This window comes from Mustelus asterias, chromosome 1, assembly GCF_964213995.1.
Source record: "Mustelus asterias chromosome 1, sMusAst1.hap1.1, whole genome shotgun sequence".
In the NCBI taxonomy this organism is placed as follows: Eukaryota; Metazoa; Chordata; class Chondrichthyes; order Carcharhiniformes; family Triakidae; genus Mustelus; species Mustelus asterias.
In genome coordinates, this window is record NC_135801.1 from 45726708 (window position 1) to 45748605 (window position 21898).

The 21898-nt window shown below is 43.9% G+C and overlaps 1 protein-coding gene across 3 annotated transcripts in view; it reads left to right on the plus strand.

The window, feature by feature from the left end:
- The window catches only part of LOC144493158 (uncharacterized), a 334243-nt gene that overhangs the window by 132781 nt on the left and 179564 nt on the right, over positions 1–21898 (plus strand). For all 3 annotated transcript variants that reach the window (XM_078212064.1, XM_078212058.1, XM_078212070.1), the window contains exon 7: positions 11400–11489. In XM_078212064.1, the coding sequence (XP_078068190.1) occupies positions 11400–11489 (90 nt within the window). The remainder of the gene's footprint in view (positions 1–11399; positions 11490–21898) is intronic.

The following is a 21898-nucleotide window of genomic DNA, read 5'->3' on the forward strand; positions in this document are numbered from 1 at the left end:
ATGCCCTGCCAGCATCAGTAGTAAATGCGCCTAGTTTGGGGGCGTTTAAGAGATCCGTAGATAGGTTCATGGACGAAAAGAAATTGGTTTAGGTTGGAGGGTCACAGTTTTTTTTTTAACTGGTCGGTGCAACATCGTGGGCCGAAGGGCCTGTTCTGCGCTGTAATGTTCTATGTTCTATGTTCTATGTTCTATAAAGGTTCCAATCAATATTTGGAAAGTTAAAGTCACCCATGACAACTACCCTGTGACCTCCACACCTATCCATAATCTGCTTTGCAATTTCTTCCTCCACATCTCTATTACTATTTGGGGGCCTATAGAAAACTCCTAACAACGTGACCGCTCCTTTCCTATTTCTAACCTCAGCCCATATTACCTCAGTAGGCAGATCCCCCTCGAACTGCCTTTCTGCAGCCGTTAAACTATCCTTGATTAACAATGCTGCTCCTCCACTTCTTTTACCACCTTCTCTACTCTGACTGAAACATCTATACTCCGGAACTTCCAACAACAATTCCTGTCCCTGTTCTAACCATGTCTCCGTGATGGCCACAACATCGTAGTCCCAAGTACCAATCCACGCTCCAAGTTCACCTACCTTATTCCGGATGCTCCTTGCATTGAAGTAGACACACTTCAACCCACCTTCCTGTCTGCCGATTCACTCCTGCGACCTTGATACCTTCCTCAATACCTCACTACACTCAACACTGGCTTCTGGACTACAGCTCCTTTTCCCATCCCCCTGAAAAATTAGTTTAAACCCCCCTGAAGAGCCGTAGCAAATTTCCCTCCCAGGATATTGGTGCCCCTCTGGTTCAGGTGCAACCCGTCCTGTTTGTACAGGTCCCACCTTCCCCAGAATGTGTTCCAATTATCCATGTAACTGAAACCCTCTCTCCCACACCATCCCTGCAGCCACGTGCTTATCTGCACTCTCTCCCTGTTCCTCAACTCGCTATCACGTGGCACCGGCAACATACCAGAGATGACAACATGGTTTGTCTTGGCTCTCCGCTTCCACCCTAGCTCCCTAAATTCCTGTTTTAAATCCCCGTCCCTTCTCTTACCTATGTCGTTGGTACCGATGTGTACCACGACTTGTGACTGTTCCCCCTCCCCCTTAAGGATCCTGAAAACACGGTCTGAGACGTCACGGACCCTGGCACCCGGGAGGCAACATACCATCCGTGAGTCTCTTTTGCTGCCACAGAACCTCCTATCTATCCCTCTAACTAACGAGTCCCCAATAACTATTGCTCTCCTGCTCTCCCCCTTTCCCTTCTGAGCCACAGGGATGGACTCAGTGCTGGAGATCCGGTCACCGTGGCTTACCACTGGTAGGTCGTCCCCCTCAACTGTATCCAAAGCGGTATACTTGTTGCCGAGGGGAATGACCGCAGGGGATCCCTGCACTGACTGTTTCCTCCCAGCCCCTCTCACCGTCACCCATCAATCTTCATTCCTCAGAGTAACTACATCCCTGAAGCTTCTATCTATGTACTCTGCCTCCTGAAAATATACTTTGAACTGTTTCATTACATGAGCTGGAGATACATTACAACTCTGAAACAGGTAGAAATAGTAGACATCACATCTGATTACTTAGGAAATAAGGCATAAAAAATGGTCACTTGGTACAATCAGTCCACACTGGTGTTTGTGCTCCACTCTGCGGGGAAATGATGGCATAGTGGCAATGTCACTAGACTAGGTAATACAGAACGCTAGACTAATGGGTGGCACGGTGACACAGTGGTTAGCACTGCTGCCTCACAACGTCAGGGTTTGATTCCCGGCTTGTCTGTGGAGTTTGCAAGTTCTCCTCCTGTCTGCGTGGGTTTCCTCCGGGAGCTCCGGTTTCCTCCCACAGTCAGAAAGACATGCTGGTTAAGTGCATTGACCCGAAAAGGGGCTGGAATGTGGCGACCAGGGGAATTTCACAGTAACTTCACTGCACTGTAAATGTAAGTCTACTTGTGACAAATAAATAAACTTTAATGGGCCCATGGGTTCAAATCCAACCATAGCAGATGATGGAATTTTAATTAAATTCAAATATTTAGAATTAAAACCTGATCTCAGTAATTATAAGCATAAAACCATCATATATCGTCATAAAAAAGGAGAAAATGCTGGAAAATCTCAGCAGGTTTGGCAGCATCTGTAAGGAGAGAAAGGAGTTGACGTTTCGAGTCCGGATGACCCTTTGTCAAAGCTTTAAAAAAAAAATCTGGTTCAAAATGTTTTTGACCAAATGGCTTCCTTTTGTGCCATAACAATTCTGTGAGGGAAGGAAATCTGCCGTCTTTAACTTGTCTGGCTTATATGTGACTCCAGATCGATTGTAATGAGGTTAACTTTGAACTGCTCTCAAGGGCAATTAGGGATCAGCAGCAAATGCTGGTCTTGCTGGTGACACCCACACCCCATGAGAAAATTAAAAGAGAAACTTGAGCCTTCTTCCGTTTTATTCATTTGAATCTATCATTGTGACCCATCTCATTCTGTCATGCTTGCCTAGCTTCTCCTTAAATGCTATTTACTCAACAATATCCTGTGATCGCGAGTTCCTCATTTTCTCATCACTATTGGCTAAGACATTTATTCTCTATTCCTATTTGATTTCTTCGTGACTATTTTGTATAATAGCTTCTCATTCCTTAGAAATTGAAATATTCCATCTGTATCTAAATTTTTCATAATTTTAAAGACCTCCATTAGGTCATCCGCCAGCTTTCTTTATGAAGAGAAAATCCTTTTCTGATATTTCTTGACATTACCATTATTGTGTTCCTAATTGATATCAATCTAATAGAATTATTACATGATTACCACCATCGAGATTTTAACATACAACCACAGCCAGTTAGAACATTTGCTCTTTCCAAACTGTTTCTGATGGCATCTCTCCTATTTATTTCTCCCCCTCTCTATTCTGGAACTCGCCTGTCTTTCTTCTTTTCTTCTTCTATGGACAACCCAAGTACCAGATAGTACAAGGTAAAAGCAAAGGTCATGGGACAGCAATGAATAGGGAATTCTATTCTGGAATGTAGCAAGAAAATAAGACCTATTATTGCCCATCATGAGTTGCCATATTCTTGAACTCTGCAGTTGTGTGGTCTAGGTACACTAACAGTACTGTTAGATAGGGAATTTCAAGATTTTGATCCTGTGACGATGAAGGAATGGTAAAATATTTGAGTCAGAATGGTGTGTGACACGCTTGAAAGCGAATTTGCTTGTGTTGAGTAAATATTTGTCTGCTCCTCTGGTTTTTATGTGACAGTAAACAGGTTTGGAAGGTGCTATTGAAAAAAACTTGATGAGTTACTGTAGTGTATCTTGTAGATACTACACACTACATTGTATACAAATCTTAGAGAAAGTGAATGTTTAATGTGGTGAATGAGGTGAAATTCAAGCAGGATTGTCCATTTGATAGCGTTGAGTTTCTTCTGTGTTGGAGTTTGAGAGATCCTATGTATGTTTAGCCCTGTTTGCTTCAGTCTATGCAAAGACTTCATTTATGCAAAGGCTTCATTTTAAGATATTTCTGCCTATGTAACTAACTCTGCTAAGCTTAAAAAATTGACTGCTAACTTGACTATGTTTTAAAATTAAGGCTAAAGATTCGCTGAAAATTGACTGCAATCCTGAAGGGTACAGCAGGCAAACAGGTCTTGCAGCTGCATGGCTTGTTTTTCTAAACAGTAACAGCCTGCGAAGGACACTTACAATAATAAGATAAGGGTTGAGATACATTGTGGATTTTAGTTCAGTTTTCAAGATCCTGTCCAGTACAGTACAGGGACTGGCTTGCTTAAAAGCCAGTTTCCAAAGTTTGCTTTTTCTTTTCGCTTCTGTCATGTTCATTATCTTAAGTTTTGTTCAATAAAAGAAATTCATTTTCAAACCCTGTGCCAATGCTGTCCCCTTGTCTGTTCAAAGAAATGCATGGACCCAACAGAACTGTACTGATGCAGGCAAGTGAAGAGTACTTGATCAAACTCCTCATTTGCTGATGGTGGAAAAACTTTGGAGTCAAGAAGTCCGTTATCCAGTACAGAATACCCAGCCTCTGAGCTTCTCTTGTCACAACATTTATGTGACTGTTTCAGATAGGTTACAGATGACTGGTAATCCCCAGAATTTGATGGAGCAGGGAGAGGTGCTATTTTAGAAATGGTAATTTTCTTTCATTCATTCATGAGATGTAGGCATCACTGGCTACACCAGCATTTATTGCCCATCCTTAATTGTCCTTAAAAAAGTGGTGGTGAGCTCCCTTCTTGAACTGCTGCTGTCAATGTGGTAATATCATAATGCCATTAAATGTTAAGAGAAGGTGGGTAGATTCGCTTCTTGGAGATGCCTGAACTTGTGTGACAGAAATACAATTTGCCATTTATCAGCCCAAGCCTGAATATTGTCCAGGTCTTGCTGCATGTGAACATGGACATCATCTGAGAAGTTTTGAGTGCACTGTCCACTGATTAGCAAAAATAACCATATCTGACCTTACGAGGAAGAAACAGCTGAGCATGCTTGGGCTGAGGGCAGTGCGCTGATGTCCTGTGGCTATGGTAATTGGCCTTCAACAACCAGAATCATATTGTATTCTGCTAGACATGATTCTAACTCATAGGGAACTTTCATTTTGCCTTCAGCTTTACAAGGTTAGTTCTTCATACATTCATAAGGTCAGATATTCAGTTCAGACCTTCATAAGGTCAGGGGTGGAATGTTACTGATGATTGAACATTGTTTAGCATCAGATACTGAAGCAGTCCATACCCATAAACAGCAAGAACTGGACAACATTTAAACTTGGGCTAACTGACAAGTAACATTTGCATCACACAAATGCCAGGCAATGACCATCTCAAATAGAGAATCCAACCATCTCCCCTTTACATTTAATGATTACCATTGACCAGAAACTGAACTGGACTAGCCATATAAATACTGGCCAGGTCAGAGGCTGCGAATTGTGTGGATAATAGCTCACCTCCTGTTTCCCCAAAACCTATTCACTGCACACAAGGTCCAAGTCCGGAGAGTGATGGAATTCAATTGTCTGGATGAGAGCAGTTCCAAAAACACTCAAGAAGCTTGACATGACCCAAGATAAAGCAGCCTACCACCGTGAACGAATGTGTAAAATATTACTAGAACTCCTTGATACAAACATTCAAATTTTTTTCTTGATGTAAAGGCAATCAGTCAAATGTTTGGAAACAGCTGCAAAGAGGTCTGGAGCCATGTAGTCCTTGCAGAACCCACATTGAGCACTGGGTGAGCAAACTATTGATGCTTGATAGCACTGTTGATGATATCTTCCAGCACTTTACTGATGGTTGAGAGTAGCCTGATGGGGCAGTAATTGGCTGGATTGGATTTGTCCCTGCCATTGTCTGAGCCAACTGGAATAGCTTGACCACAAGTTCAGCCAGTTCTGGAGCACAAATCTTCAGAACTACAGCCCTGATGTTAGAAGGGCATATAACCTGTGCACTAAGTCCCTCGCTGATATCAGACGCAGTGAATCAAATTATAAAAAGGTGGCATTTGTGATGGTGGGAACCTCTGTAGGTGGTGAAAATATATCAGTAAGGATTGGCTCAGTAATTCTGGCTGAAGACATTAGCAAACACTTTAGCCTTGTCTTTTGTACTGAAGTTCCTGCCTCTGCCGTTATTGAGGAAAGGAATGTTCTTGAAACCTTGCCTTCCCATTAGTTGTTTAATTGTTTGCTAACATTCACGTCTGTCTGTGGCAGGACTGGGGAGCTTTGAAATGATCTAATTTGATTTATTATTGCCATGTGTATTTGTATACAGTGAAAGGTATTGTTTCTTGCACGCTATAGAGACACAGCATACCGTACATAGGGAATGAAAGGAGAGAGTGCAGAATGTATTGTAGGGTGTAAAAAAGCGATCACTTGGCTTTGATCTTTATGTCGTCATTGTCTATAGGAATAGTGCCAGAAGACTGGAGGATAGCAAATGTTGTCCTCTTGTTCAAGAAGGGAAGTAGAGACAACCCTGGTAATTATAGACCAGTGAGCCTTACTTCTGTTGTGGGTAAAGTTTTGGAAAGGATTATAAGAGATAGGATTTATAATCATCTAGAAAGGAACAATTTGATTAGGGATAGTCAATACGGTTTTGTGAAAGGTAGGTCGTGCCTCACAAACCTTATTGAGTTCTTTGAGAAGGTGACCAAAGAGGTGGATGAGGGTAAAGCAGTTGATGTGGTGTATATGGATTTCAGTAAAGCATTTGATAAGGTTCCCCATGGTAGGCTATTGCAGAAAATACGGAGGCATGGGATTGAGGGTGATTTTGAGGGCGGCACGGTAGCACAGTGGTTAGCACTGCGGCTTCACAGCTCCAGGGTCCCGGGTTCGATTCCCAGCTCGGGTCACTGTCTGTGTGGAGTTTGCACATTCTCCTCGTGTCTGCGTGGGTTTCCTCCGGGTGCTCCGGTTTCCTCCCACAGTCCAAAGATGTGCGGGTTAGGTTGATTGGCCAGGTTAAAAATTGCCCCATAGAGTCCTGAGATGCATAGGTTAGAGGGATTAGCGGGTAAAATATGTGGGGGTAGGGCCTGGGTGGGATTGTGGTCGGTGCAGACTCGATGGGCCGAATGGCCTCCTTCTGGACTGTTAAGAGAAGAAGGTTAAGAGGTGACTTAATAGAGGCATACAAGATGATCAGAAGATTAGATAGGGTGGACAGTGAGAGCCTTTTTCCTCGGATGGTGATGGCTAGCACGAGGGGACATAGCTTTAAATTGAGGGGTGATAGATATAGGACAGATGTCAGATGTAGGTTCTTTACTCAGAGAGTAGTAAGGGCGTGGAATGCCCTTACACATGGAGCACACCAGGATGATAGGGAGTGGGATAGCTTGATCTTGGTTTCAGATAAAGCTCGGCACAACATCGTGGGCCGAAGGGCCTGTTCTGTGCTGTACTGTTCTAAGTCTAAGACGTATCATTCTCCATAGCTATCTTAAAACTAATAGAATTATGGTCAAATGACTTATGTTTAAACGATTTCGTTTTATTTGAGAAAAGATTTTACAGTGCTTGACTGTCTGCTCTTCATGCTTCAAATTAACCATGTTGAATTCACTACTTTAAGAATTTTCATGCACTGTAATGGATCTAACTTTGCAATATTAGTGCAATGCATTAGAAAGCAGATCTATAGTTGGCTTTTTACCGAAGTTGGACAGGAATTGGTTAGGACTGCTTTACATTGGGGGGAAAAGGATAAAAAAATTCTTTGGGTCCGATTTACCATGTAGATTGACCAATTGCTGCCTTCATTGGCTATGGGTCCATGTTGACCATCTATATTTGTTGGGAAGAGGTCTAAGTTAAAGAAACAGAGAATTTCTGCCCCAAGGGGACAAATTTTAATTGGCCTGGCAGAAACAGGTGGAACCTACAGAATGCTGGAAACCTAGAAGTTGGAAGTATTGTAAGCTGTGAAGAGGACAGTGTGGAACTTCAAAAGAACAGAGACAAGTTGGTGGAGTGGGCAGATAGGTAGGTGACAGATAAGTTCCATTGGGAGAAGTGTGTTGCATTTTGGCAGGAAGAACATGGAAAGACAATGCAAAATAAAGGGTAAAATTTTTAAAGGGGTGCAGAAGCACATGTATCTAGGTGCATATATGGTCGTTGTTGGTGATCAGGAGGCTGGGGCCGGCTATGGTGTGGGGGAGGGGGTTGGGGTCGGCGGTGTCCAGGAGGCAGGTGTGCAATCGGGAGGCGGTCGGTGATCGGCAGTGGGAGGGTGGGGGGAGGGGTGTGGATGCATGTCAACCAATCACCCAGTATACTTTAAGATCAGCGAATGCCCAATGGCCCCCAGAGAGAGCAACCTGATGCTGGCTTCTTGAATGAAATCAGCAACCCCAGCCCGCCCGCTCTTACTTACTAGCGTGATTCGCCTGACGGCCTCTGTCAACTTTCATTTAGCTAAGCTCAGCCAAAAAGCAGGCGGGAAAACCTCCCACTTTCCAACATGTTGGGCACTTATAGACATTTTTTGGGAAAATCGTCCCCTTCTCTTTTCACCATGAATTCCACATAATACCACCTTTTCTGGCAATACTCCTTCCAAACTTTCTCACTATTAAAGATTGTCTTGCTCCCATATTTCTTAAGATTTTAACTACTCCTCCTGGTACCCACATAAATAAATTTTTTGAAGAGATCTGGCTCTTGCTTATCAATCAACCACAGAACAGGCTGTACATTATTTTGTACCTCTTTTGATTCAATCACGGTTTTTTTTGCTACTTGAACAAACTTCGTTGGCTTATCCTGTTTTACTACATCTGTCTTCCCAGTGCTTTTTTCAAAGCTACCAATACTGCGACTTTGTGAGTCTAACTTTATAACGATGAAAACATCTGAGGTTTCTTATTTCTCTTCCACCTTCATATGCTTCCTTTTTAACTTAAGGTAAACTATCCTTTCTATCTCCAACAAGATCTTCTTTGTCTTTACCACCTGAGGATTTCTCTTTTCCCGTTTCATTCCCCCTCAGATTCTAATTGATGTCAAAAACCAAACGTTGATTTCTGAATCAATTCAAAATAATCTGCCATTTTTGCTGCTAAATTTTGCACTTCTCCCATTTCAAGTTGAAATTTTCTTTCCAGTTCCTGAAGTTCTAATTCTGTCTATTTTTCTTCTCCTCTCTTTCCTGCTTTCGTTTTCTTTTAATTGCAATTCAAACCGTCTCGATTCTTTTACTTTTTGATCTGCAAGGCCTATTCTTTCTGTCTTTTTCTGCTGCAATTGCTACTCTTTCTTAAGCATCTCTCTCTTTTTCAAAAGTTAATTGGGGGAGTCTGTCGGAAAGCCAAGGAACGTCTGGTAAGTGGGAGGCTTTCAAAAGTGTGTTAACCAGGGTTCAGGGTAAGCACATCCCTCTTAGAGTGAAGGGCAAGGCCAGTAGAAGTAGGGAACCTCGGGATATTGAGGCCTTAGTCAAGAAGGAGGCACATGACATGCATAGGCAGCTGGGATCAAGTGAATCCCTTGAAGAGTATAGTGGGTGTAGGAGTAGAGTTAAGAGAGAAATCAGGAGGGCAAAAAGGGGACACGAGATTGTTTTGGCAGATAAGGCAAAGGAGAATCCAGAGAGCTTCTACAAATACATAAAGGGCAAAAGAGTAACTAGGGAGAGAGTAGGTCTCTTAAGGATCAACAAGGTCATCTATGTGCAGATCCACAAGAGATGGGTGAGATCCTAATTGAATATTTCTCATTATTTACTGTTGAGAAAAGCTTTGATGTTAGGGAATTTGGGGAAATAAATAGTGATGTCTTGAGGAGTGTACATATTAGAGAGAAGGAGGTGCTGGAAGTCTTAAAGCGCATCAAGGTAGATAAATCGCTGGGACCTGATGAAGTGTATCCCAGGACATTGTGGGAGGCTAGGGAAGAAATTGCAGGTCCCCTCACAGAGATATTTGAATCATCGATAGTCACAGGTGAGGTGCCTGAAGATTGGAGGATGGAAAATGTTGTGCCTTTGTTTAAGAAGGGCTGCAAGGAAAAGCCTGGGAACTACAGGCCAGTGAGCCTCACATCTGTGGTGGGTAAGTTGTTGGTATTTTGAGAGACAGGATCTACAGGCATTGAGAGACGCAAGGACTGATTAGGGACAATCACCATGGCTTTGTGAGTGGAAAATCATGCCTCACAAATTTGATTGAGTTTTTTGAAGGGGTAACCAAAAAGGTAGATGAGGGCAGTGCAGTTGATGTTGTCTACATGGACTTTAGCAAGATCTTTGACAAAGTACCACATGGTAGGTTGTTGCACAAGGCTAAATCTCACAGGATCTAGGGTGAGGTAGCTAAATGGATACAAAATTGGCTTGATGACAGAAGCCAGAGGGTGGATGTAGAGGATTGTTTTTCAAACCGGAGGCCTGTAACCAGCGGTGTGCCTCAGGGATCGGTGCTGGGTCCACTGTTATTTGTCATGTATGTTAATGATTTGGATGAGAATATAGGAGGCATCGTTAGTAAGTTTGCCGATGACACCAAAATTGGTGACATGGCGAACAGTGAAGATGGTTATCTTGGATTGCAATGGGATCTTGATCAATTGGGCCAGTGGGCTGACGAATGGCAGATGGAGTTTAATTTAGATAAATGCGAGGTGATGCATTTTGGTAGATTAAACCAGGGCAGGACTTATTCACTTCATGGTAGGGAGTTGGGGAGAGTTACAGAACAAAGAAATCTAGGGGTACATGTTCATAGTTTCTTGAAAGTGGAGTCACAGGTGGACAGAATGGTGAAGAAGGCATTCAGCATGCTTGGTTTCATTGGTCAGAACATTGAATACAGGAGTTGGAATGTCTTGTTGAAGTTGTACAAGACATTGGTAAGGCCACATTTGGAATACTGTGTGTAATTCTGGTCACCCTATTATAGAAAGGATATTATTAAACTAGAAAGAGTGCAGAAAAGATTTACTAGGATGCCACCGGGACTTGATTGTTTGAATTATAAGGAGAGGCTGGATAGACTGGGACTTTTTTCTCTAGAGCGTAGAAGGCTGAGGGGCGATCTTATAGAGGTCTATAAAATAATGGGCATAAATCAGCTAGATAGTCAATATCTTTTCCCAAAGCTAGGGGAGTCTAAAACTAGAGGGCATAGGTTTAAGGTGAGGGGGAGAGATACAAAAGATCCAGAGGGGCAATTTTTTCACAGAGGGTGGTGAGTGTCTGGAACAAGCTGCCAGAGGTAGTAGAGCCGGATACAATTTTGGCTTTTAAAAAGCATTTAGACAGTTACAAGGATAAGAGGGGTATAGAGGGATATGGGCCAAATGCGGACAATTGGGACTAGCTTCGGGGTTTTAAAAAAAAGGGCGGCATGGACAAGCTGAGTTGAAGGGCCTGTTTCCTTGCTGTAAACCTCTATGACTCTATAAGTTACAATAAAAGTTATAAGACACCCTGTTGAATGTGATATGTGACAAAGAAAACTGTAAAATTGTAGTTTGATATCAACATGGTTGTAATTCACCCAACAAGCCATGTGCATACCCACATATACACTTGTAGTCCCACATTACTATCTCCTTTCCCCCACCCCCAAACCTGCCATCATTGATTTTGGTTTCCATTCAGCCATATATGACCAAGTGACTTTAACATCCTGCCTTTGAGAAAACATTCCTCTTTCCAATCCATTGCCTGATTATTCTAAATATTCCTTTTTGTAAGAATAAGAATGGTAGAAAGACTGAATCTTTACACAGGAACTACGAATCTGTATGAATGTAAGATACCTATGATTATTTACCAACAATTATATGTGTATTGATTTACGTTTTATAGGTGTGGCTAGAAAAGAAAATGCAAGTTCTTCATGAAGAACAAACAAAACAAAAATTGAAAGAGCAGCAGGAAAATGAGAGGAGAGAACAGGTTTCTTTATTCGTGTTCATGTTTAAGAGCTTTTAACATCTCAATTATGTTGATTTGATAACTTTTACATGTTAAATTTTGAAATGTATGCGGCTAGTACAATTTAATTAATCTTGAAAATGACTTGGTGTCATGTTTTATGGTTTATTTTATCACGCCTGCAAAAATGTTCAAATATAAGATGAGTTCTGAGTTTTAATGATATTTTTGATGTCATACATTATGCATTATGTGTGAGAAATTATAGTTTTTAGGATGAGAATTTCTAAATGTCATTTAATCTGTTATGAAGTGGAGGTTGATCTCCTCTCTCAGAACTAACAGGCAACCACTCAAAGAGAAGTACCTGCCTTCATAATCTGTTTAAAAAGTGTGTGAGAAGTAGTAATGGCTGCGCGTCAGCAACTTTGTGGTTAAATCAAAATAACTGCCTGAGACTCTCTCTGAAAAAAAGCAACAAGTAACACATTATTTATCTAACTAACAATGAACAGATTAACTAAACTATTAACAAACCAAATAAAGCACTATTCTAATGGAATGCTGTTTAGATAAATACAATTCCCACATAAAATCATAGAATCCCTACAGTGCACTGACAACGATCCCACCCAGTCCCTAGCCTTGTAACCCCATATTTTTACCCTATTAATACCCTTGACACTAATGGACAATTTACCATGGCCAATCCACCTAACTCGCACATCTTTAGAGTGTGGGAGGAAACTGGAGCACTCAGAGGAATCCCATGCAGATACGGGGAGAATGTGCAAACTCCACGTAGACAATGACCCAAGCCTGGCAGCAGTGCTAACCACTGTGCCACCATGCCACCCATTAACGAAAAAAAAATAGAATTTTTAGTCACTTTCAAAATGCAACCGGGTGTTATTTTCTGGAATCTTCTGTCTCCTTTATCTTCTGTTTTCACAATCTTCACTACCTTTACGATTGAGATGGGGCTTTCTTTTAAGACATAAATGTGGCTGTTACACTGTTAGAGACAGTTGCTGACTGTGTCTCTCTCTCTTGAGCTGTGATCTGTGGCAGTTGCTGGTAGACAGAGGCAGTTGCTGTCTGGCTCTCTGGAACTGGGAGCTCTGTCTTATACCCCTGATGACCTACCAAAATCCCCACAATAGGATTGGTTGACAGGTTATCAAAACATGAAATTCAAATCTGATAGGCTGCTGCTATTCAAATGCCTCGTTGAAACTGATTGGGCAAACTTCAAAAACAATCTGTTGTCTTGGCAGCACCATTGCCTAGGCTCGCGATACAATGTTTCAGTCTGTGTACAGCTTGCACCTGCATCTCTTCAGTACAGAAAAACTACCTTTTTTAACAGAACCGTTAAATTGTACAACTCTTAGCATTTTACAATTTTAAAAATAATTTTACAAACACTAACTTCACAACAAATTGAGCTTATATTAAGCATAGCTTCATTAAAAGGTGATCCCACCTATTTCTATATTGTTGCATTGGTCTCCTTCAACATGATCAATTGACTAAAATCTTTGGACATTACAAATGAAACATGTTGAAGCAGGCTCAGGACCTAATAGTCAATTAGACATATAGAGGAGAACTTAAAATAAGTAGGGTTTATTCACCCACAGCAGCTATGCTTTTAAGTGCAGCAATGAATATTTTCCAATATGTATATTCTCTTTATGATAATTATGACATTTTATACAATATCTTAATTATAGAATCATTGCATCATATAGAGATCCCACAGCCCTATAGATACACTATCAAAAGGAGTCTCATTATTCATTTTGAATGTTACATCTTCGTAGAGCTCGAGCAAATTTGTCAGACATGATTCAGCCTTCATTACACCATGCTGACTCTAATGAGTTACATTTTGACTTTCCAAATGTCCTGTTACTACTTTGTTAATAATGGATTCCAACAATTTCCCAACGACAGACATTAACTTAACTTGTCCACTTTCTGCCATTCTCTGTTTTTGAACAGGGGTTTTATACTAATCTTTTTCCAATCCACTGGAACCCTTCCAGAATCCAGGGAATTTTGGAATATTATAACCACTGCCTCCACTACCTCTGCTGTCACTTCCTCTGGATCCATCCAGCGAGAATGATCACAGTTTTTTATAGGAGGATCTCCCACAGGTCAGCCAGGCTTTATGCCCGTACAGGCCTGGGGGAGCTGACTGGCACCCTTAACAACCTCTCTAGGGGCTGACAATGAAGTTCTTCATGGCGTTCTGGGACCTTCTGGGGAATGACTACACAGCATGCCGTGAGGGGAATATTGCGACCAGGGAGATGCACCTTTCATGGCGCAGGGACGTTATTGCCCTGCTGCACAAGAAGGGGGATCTCGCTACCTTAAACACTAGTGTCCAGTCTCAGCATGAACTATAAAATCTTTTCCAGGGCAATGTCTTCTCACCTTGGCACCATGCTGGACCACATGATCCACTCTGACCAGTCCTACTTAGTCCTGGGCTGGACCATTCACAACAACATCCAACCGGTCCATTCCCAGAGGGCCGAGGGCTGGTCTGTCCTCCTTGTCTCTTGACCAGGAGAAGGCGTTTGTCAGGGTGGATCATGAATATCGATTCAGAACTCTGCAGACATTCAGGTTCGGGACGCACTTTGTTATTCAGATCCAACATTATGCTTTTTAGAATATCTCGTTAAGGTTAACAGGTCTCTGATGGCATCCCTTCACTTTGGAGAGGAGTGTGTAAGGGCTGCCCCTTGTCTGGCCAACTGTATTCTATCTGCGTGGAGTCTTCCCTGCTTTTGCGAAGGAGGCACAGAGTATAAAAGTTGGGTCTGATGTTGCAGATGTATAGAACGTTGGTTCGGCCGCATCTGGAATACTGCGTCCAGTTCTGGTCGCCACACTACCAGAAGGACGTGGAGGCTTTGGAGAGAGTACAGAGGAGGTTTACCAGGATGTTACCTGGTATGGAGGGGCTTAGTTATGAGGAGAGATTGGGTAAACTGGGGTTGTTCTCCCTGGAAAGACAGAGGATGAGGGGAGACTTAATAGAGGTGTATAAAATTATGAAAGGCATAGATAGGGTGAACGGTGGGCAGCTTTTCCCCAGGTCGGTGGTGACGTTCACGAGGGGTCATAGGTTCAAGGTGAAGGGGGGGAGGTTTAACACAGATATCAGATGGACATATTTTACACAGAGGGTGGTGGGGGCCTGGAATGCGCTGCCAGGCAAGGTGGTGGAGGCGGACACACTGGGAACGTTTAAGACTTATCTAGACAGCCATATGAACGGAGTGGGAATGGAGCGATACAAAAGAATGGTCTAGTTTGGACCAGGGAGCGGCGCGGGCTTGGAGGGCCGAAGGGCCTGTTCCTGTGCTGTATTGTTCTTTGTTCTTTGTTCTTTGTTTTGAGGTGTTGGGATTGGTTCCGCACAGGTCTGGCATCTGGGTGGTGCTCTCAGCCGACACTGATAATATGCTCCTCATGTTCACGGACCTGGCTGTCCTGCAAGTGCCAGGCTGTGTACTCTGCCGCGCCCTCTGCCAGCCCTCGTTGCAACAGATCCACAGCAGACGCCATCTCCTTGACCCTACACTCAGAGTCATAGAGGTTTACAGCATGGAAACAGGCCCTTCGGCCCAACTTGTCCATGCCGCCTCTTTTTTTAACCCCTAAAGTAGTCCTAATTGCCTGCATTTGGCCCATATCCCGTTATATCCATCTTACCCATGTAACTGTCTAAACGCTTTTTAAAAGACAAAATTGTGCCCTCCTCTACTACTTCCACCCTCGGTGTGAAAACATTGTCCCTCTGGACCCTTTTGTATTTGACCCCTCTCACCTTAAGCCGATGCCCTCTAGTTTTAGACTCCCCTACTTTTGGGAAAAGATATTGGCTATCTAGCTGATCTGTGCCCCTCATTATTTTATAGACCGCTATAAGATCACCCCTAAGCCTCCTACGTTCCAGAGAGAAATGTCCCAGTCTATCCAGCCTCTCCTTATAACCGAAACCATTAAGTCTCGGTAGCATCCTAGGAAATCTTTTGTGCACTCTTTCTAGTTTAATAATATCTCTTCTGTAATAGGGTGACCAGAACTGTACACAGTATTCCAAGTGTGGCCTTACCAATGTCTTGTACAACTTCAACAAGACGTCCCAACTCCTGTATTCAATGTTCTGACCAAGGAAACCAAGCATGCTGAATGCCTTCTTCATCACTCTGTCCACCTGTGACTCCACTTTCAAGGACCTATGAACCTGTACCCCTAGATCTCTTTGTTCTATAACTCTCCCCAATGCCCTACCATTAACTGAGTAAGTCCTGCCCTGGTTCAATCTACCAAAATGCATCACCTCGCATTTGTCTAAATTAAGCGCCATCTGCCATTCGTCAGCCCACTCGCCCAATTGATTAAGATCTCGTTGCAATCCGAGATAACCATCTTCACTGTCCACTTTGCCACCAATCTTAGCGTCATCTGCAAACTTACTAACCATGACTAGAACATAGAACATAGAACAGTACAGCACAGAACAGGCCCTTCGGCCCACGATGTTGTGCCGAGCTTTATCTGAAACCAAGATCAAGCTATCCCACTCCCTATCATCCTGGTGTGCTCCATGTGCCTATCCAATAACTGCTTAAATGTTCCTAAAGTGTCTGACTCCACTATCACTGCAGGCAGTCCATTCCACACCCCAACCACTCTCTGCGTAAAGAACCTACCTCTGATATCCTTCCTGTATCTCCCACCACGAACCCTATAGTTATGCCCCCTTGTAATAGCTCCATCGACTCGAGGAAATAGTCTTTGAACGTTCACTCTATCTATCCCCTTCATCATTTTATAAACCTCGATTAAGTCACCCCTCAGCCTCCTCCGCTCCAGAGAGAACAGCCCTAGCTCCCTCAACCTTTCCTCATAAGACCTACCCTCCAAACCAGGCAGCATCCTGGTAAATCTCTTCTACACTCCTTCCAGTGCTTCCACATCCTTCTTATAGTGAGGTGACCAGAACTGCGCACAATATTCCAAATGTGGTCTCACCAACGTCCTATACAGTTGCAGCATAACCCCACGGCTCTTAAACTCCAACCCCCTGTTAATAAAAGCTAACACACTATAGGCCTTCTTCACAGCTCTATCCACTTGAATGGCAACCTTTAGAGATCTGTGGATATGGACCCCAAGATCTCTGTTCCTCCACAGTCTTCAGAACCCTACCTTTGACCTTGTAATCCACATTTAAATTAGTCCTACCAAAATGAATCACCTCACATTTATCAGGGTTAAACTCCATTTGCCATTTTTCAGCCCAGCTTTGCATCCTGTCTATGTCTCTTTGCAGCCTACAACAGCCCTCCACCTCATCCACTGCACCACCAATCTTGGTGTCATCAGCAAATTTACTGATCCACCCTTCGGCCCCCTCCTCTAAGTCATTAATAAAAATCACAAAGAGCAGAGGACCAAGCACTGATCCCTGTGGCTCTCCGCTAGCAACCTGCCTCCAATCCGAAAATTTTCTATCCACCACCACCCTCTGTCTTCGATCAGACAGCCAATTACCTATCCAATCGGCTAACTTTCCCTCTATCCCACACCTCCTCACTTTCATCATAAGCCGACCATGGGGGACCTTATCAAACGCCTTACTAAAATCCATGTATATGACATCAACTGCCCTACCTTCATCAACACACTTAGTTACCTCCTCAAAAATTTCAATCAAATTTGTGAGGCACGACTTGCCCTTCACAAATCCGTGCTGACTATCCCAGATTAATCTGCATCTTTCTAAATGGTCGTAAATCCCATCTCTAAGGACCTTTTCCATCAATTTACCAACCACCGAAGTAAGACTAACCAGTCTATAATGACCAGGGTCATTTCTATTCCCTTTCTTAAACAGAGGAACAACATTCGCCATTCTCCAGTCCTCTGGCACCATCCCCGTGGACAGCGAGGACCCAAAGATCAAAGCCAAAGGCTCTGCAATCTCATCCCTTGCCTCCCAAAGAATCCTAGGATACATTTCATCAGGCCCAGGGGACTTATCGACCTTCAGTTTATTCAAAACTGCCAGGACATCCTCCCTCCGAACATCTATTTCCTCCAGCCTATTAGCCTGTAACACCTTCTCTTCCTCAAAAACATGGCCCCTCTCCTTGGTGAACACTGAAGAAAAGTATTCATTCATCACCTCGCCTATCTCTACTGACTCCATACACAAGTTCCCACTACTGTCCTTGACCGGCCCTAACCTCACCCTGGTCATTCTTTTATTCCTCACATAAGAGTAAAAAGCCTTGTGGTTTTCCTTGATCCGACCCGCCAAGGACTTCTCGTGTCCCCTCCTAGCTCTCCTAAGCCCCTTTTTCAGCTCGTTCCTTGCTAACTAACCCTTGCTAAGCCTTGCTAACCCTTGCTAAGGGGCGGCACGGTAGCACAGTAGGGGCGGCACGGTAGCACAGTGGTTAGCACTGCTGCTTCACAGCTCCAGGGTCCCGGGTTCGATTCCCGGCTCGGGTCACTGTCTGTGTGGAGTTTGCACATTCTCCTCGTGTCTGCGTGGGTTTCCTCCGGGTGCTCCGGTTTCCTCCCACAGTCCAAAGATGTGCGGGTTAGGTTGATTGGCCAGGTTAAAAAATTGCCCCTTAGATTCCTGGGATGTGTAGGTTAGAGGGATTAGCGGGTAAAATATGTGGGGGTTGGGCCTGGGTGGGATTGTGGTCGGTGCAGACTCGATGGGCCGAATGGCCTCCTTCTATGATTCTATGATTCTATAACTTGTAACCCTCAATCGACCCATCTGAACATTGTTTCCTCATCCCTACATAAGCTTCCCTCTTCCTTTTCACAAGACATTCCACCTCTTTCGTGAACCATGGTTCCCTCACTCGGCCATTTCCTCCCTGCCTGACAGGGACATACCTATCAAGGACACCCAGTATTTGTTCCTTGAAAAAGTTCCACTTTTCATTAGTTCCTTTCTCTGACAGTTACTGTTCCCAACCTATGCCCCCTAATTCTTGCCTAATCGCATCATAATTACCCCTCCCCCAATTGTAAACCTTGCCTTGCCGTATGGCCCTATCCCTCTCCATTGCAATAACAAAAGACACAGAATTGTGGTCACTATCTCCAAAGTGCTCTCCCACATACTACTAAGTTCTCATCCAAATCATTAATATAAATGACAAATAACAGTGGACCCAGCACCGATCCCTGAGGCACATCACTGGTCACAGGCCTCAAGTTTGAAAAACAACCCTCTACAACCACCCTCTGGCTTCTGTCATCAAGCCAATTTTGTATCCCATTTGGCTACATCACCCTGGAACCTGTGAGATTTAGCCTTATGCAACAACCTACCATATGTACCTTGTCACAGGTCTTGCTAAAGTCCATGTAGACAACATCAAGTGCACTGCCCTCATCTGTCTTCTTGGTTACCTCTTAAAAAAACTCAATCAAATTTGTGAGACGTGATTTTCCACTCTCAAAGCCATGCTGACTGTTCCTAATCAGTCCTTGCGTCTCTAAATGCCTTTAAATTCTGTCTCTCAAAATGCCTTCCAACAACTTACCCACTACAGATGTGAGGCTCACCGGCCTGTAGTTCCCAGGCTTTTCCCTGCAGCCCTTCTCAAACAAAGGCACAACATTTACCCACCCCCCAATCTTCAGGCACCTCACCTGTGACTATTGATGATTCAAATATCTCTGCTAGAGGACCCGCAATTTCCTCCCCAGCCTTCCACAATGTCCTGGGATACACTTCTTCAGGTCCCGGGATTTATCTACCTTGATGTGCTTTAAGACTTCCAGCACCACCACCTCTGTTATAAGTACACTCCTCAAGACATCACTGTTTATTTCCCCAAGTTCCCTAATCCCCATGATTTTCTCAACAGTGAATACTGATGAGAAATATTCACTCAACCCTGGAACACCTGGATAGCAAAGACACTTATGTCAAACTCCTATTTATTAACTACAGCTTCAACATCAACATCATTATTCCTTTGAAATTCATCTCCAAACTCTATGGCCTCGGGCTCGCTCCTCCCTCTGTGACTGGATCCTAGACTTTCATAGAAGATTCATAGAAACCCTACAGTACAGAAAGAGGCCATTCGGCCCATCGAGTCTGCACCGACCACAATCCCACCCAGGCCCTACCCCCATATCCCTACATCCCTACATATTTTACCCGCTAATCCACACATCCCAGGACACTAAGGGGCAATTTTTAGCATGGCCAATCAACCTAACCCGCACATCTTTGGACTGTGGGAGGAAACCGGAGCACCCGGAGGAAACCCACGCAGACACGAGGAGAATGTGCAAACTCCACACAGACAGTGACCCAAGCCAGGAATCGAACCCAGGTCCCTGGAGCTGTGAAGCAGCAGTGCTAACCACTGTGCTATCGTGCTGCCCTAACCCACTGTTACTTCCTAACCCACAAACCACAATCAGTAATGAAAGACATTGACGCTGATTATCCTCAACACTGGTGCCCCGCGAGATTGTGTCCTCAGCCCCTTACTATATTCCTTATACACCTATGAATATGTGGCCAAATTCTGCTCCATCTCCATTTTCAAGTTTGCTGATGACACCACCGTAGTGGGTTGGATCTCAAACAATGATGAGACGGAGTACAGGAAAGAGATAGAGAACCTGGTGAAGTGGTGCAACAACAACAATCTCTCCCTCAATGTCAGTAAAACAAAGGAGATAGTTATCGACTTCAGGAAGCATAGTGGAGGACATACCCCTGTCTACATCAATGGGGATGAAGTGGAAATGGTCGAGAGCTTCAAGTTTCTAGATGTCCAGATCACCAATAACCTGTCCTGGTCCTACCATATCAACACTATTGTTAAGAAAGCCCAACAATGCCACTACTTTCTCAGGAGGCTAAGGAAATTCGGCATGTCCACTACAACTCTCACCAGTTTTTACAGATGCACCATAGAAACATTCTTTCCAGATGTAGTCGTTCCCCTTAGCAACAAGTATTCCACTTTGGATACGGTTGAGGGGGACGACATACCAGTGGTGAGCCGCAGTGAGAGGATCTCCAGCACTGTGTCCGTCTCTGGGGACTCGTTAGTTAGAGGGATAGATAGGAGGTTCTGTGGCAGCAAAAGAGACTCGAGGATGGTATGTTGCCTACCGTGCCAGGGTCCGTGATGTCTCGGACCGTGTTTTCCGGATTATTAAGGGGGAGGGGAAACAGTCACAAGTAGTGGTACACATTGGTACCAACGACATAGGTAAGAGAAGGGATGGGGATTTAAAACAGGAATTTCGGGAGTTGGGCTGGAAGCTGAGAGCAAAGACAAAACATGTGGTCATCTCTGGTACGTTACCGGTGCCACGTGATAGCGAGTTGAGGAACAGTGAGAGAGTGCAGTTAAACATGTGGTTGGAGGGATGGTGTAGGAGGGAGGGTTTCAGATACGTGGATAATTGGAACACATTCTGGGGAAGGTGGGACCTGTACAAACAGGACGGGATGCACCTGAACCAAAGGGACACCAATATCCTGGGAGGGAAATTTGATGCGGCTCTTCAGGGGGGTTTAAACTAATTTGTCAGGGGAGTGGGAAAAGGAGTTGTAGTCCAGAAGTCAGTGTTGAGGGTGGTGAGGTATTGGGGAAGGTATCAAGGTCAAGGGTGGGTACCGGTAGACAGGAAGGTGGGTTGAAGTGTGTCTACTTCAATGCAAGGAGCATCCGGAACAAGGTAGATGAACTTGGGGCGTGGATTGGTACTTGGGACTACGATGTTGTGGCCATTACGGAGAGGTGGGTAGAACAAGGACAGGAATGGTTGTTGGACGTTCCGGGGTATAGATGTTTCAGTAAGTGTAGAGTAGCTGGTAAAAGAGGTGGAGGAGTGGCATTGTTAATCAAGGATAGTTTAACGGCTGCGGAAAGGCACTTCGAGGGGGATCTGCACACTGAGGCAATATGGGCTGAGGTTAGAAATAGGAAAGGAGCGGTCACGTTGTTAGGAGTTTACTATAGGCCCCCAAATAGTAATAGAGATGTGGAGGAAGAAATTGCTAAGCAGATTATGGATATGTGTGGGGGTCACAGGGTAGTTGTCATGGGGGACTTTAACTTTCCAAATATTGATTGGAACCTTTGTAGGTCAAATAGTTCGGATGGGGCAGTTTTTGTGCAGTGTGTGCAGGAGGGTTTCCTGACACAATATGTGGATAGGCCGACAAGAGGTGAGGCCACATTGGATTTGGTACTGGGAAATGAACCGGGCCAAGTGTTAGATTTGGTTGTGGGAGAGCACTTTGGAGATAGTGACCACAATTCTGTGTCTTTTGTTATTGCAATGGAGAGGGATAGGGCCATACGGCAGGGCAAGGTTTACAATTTGGG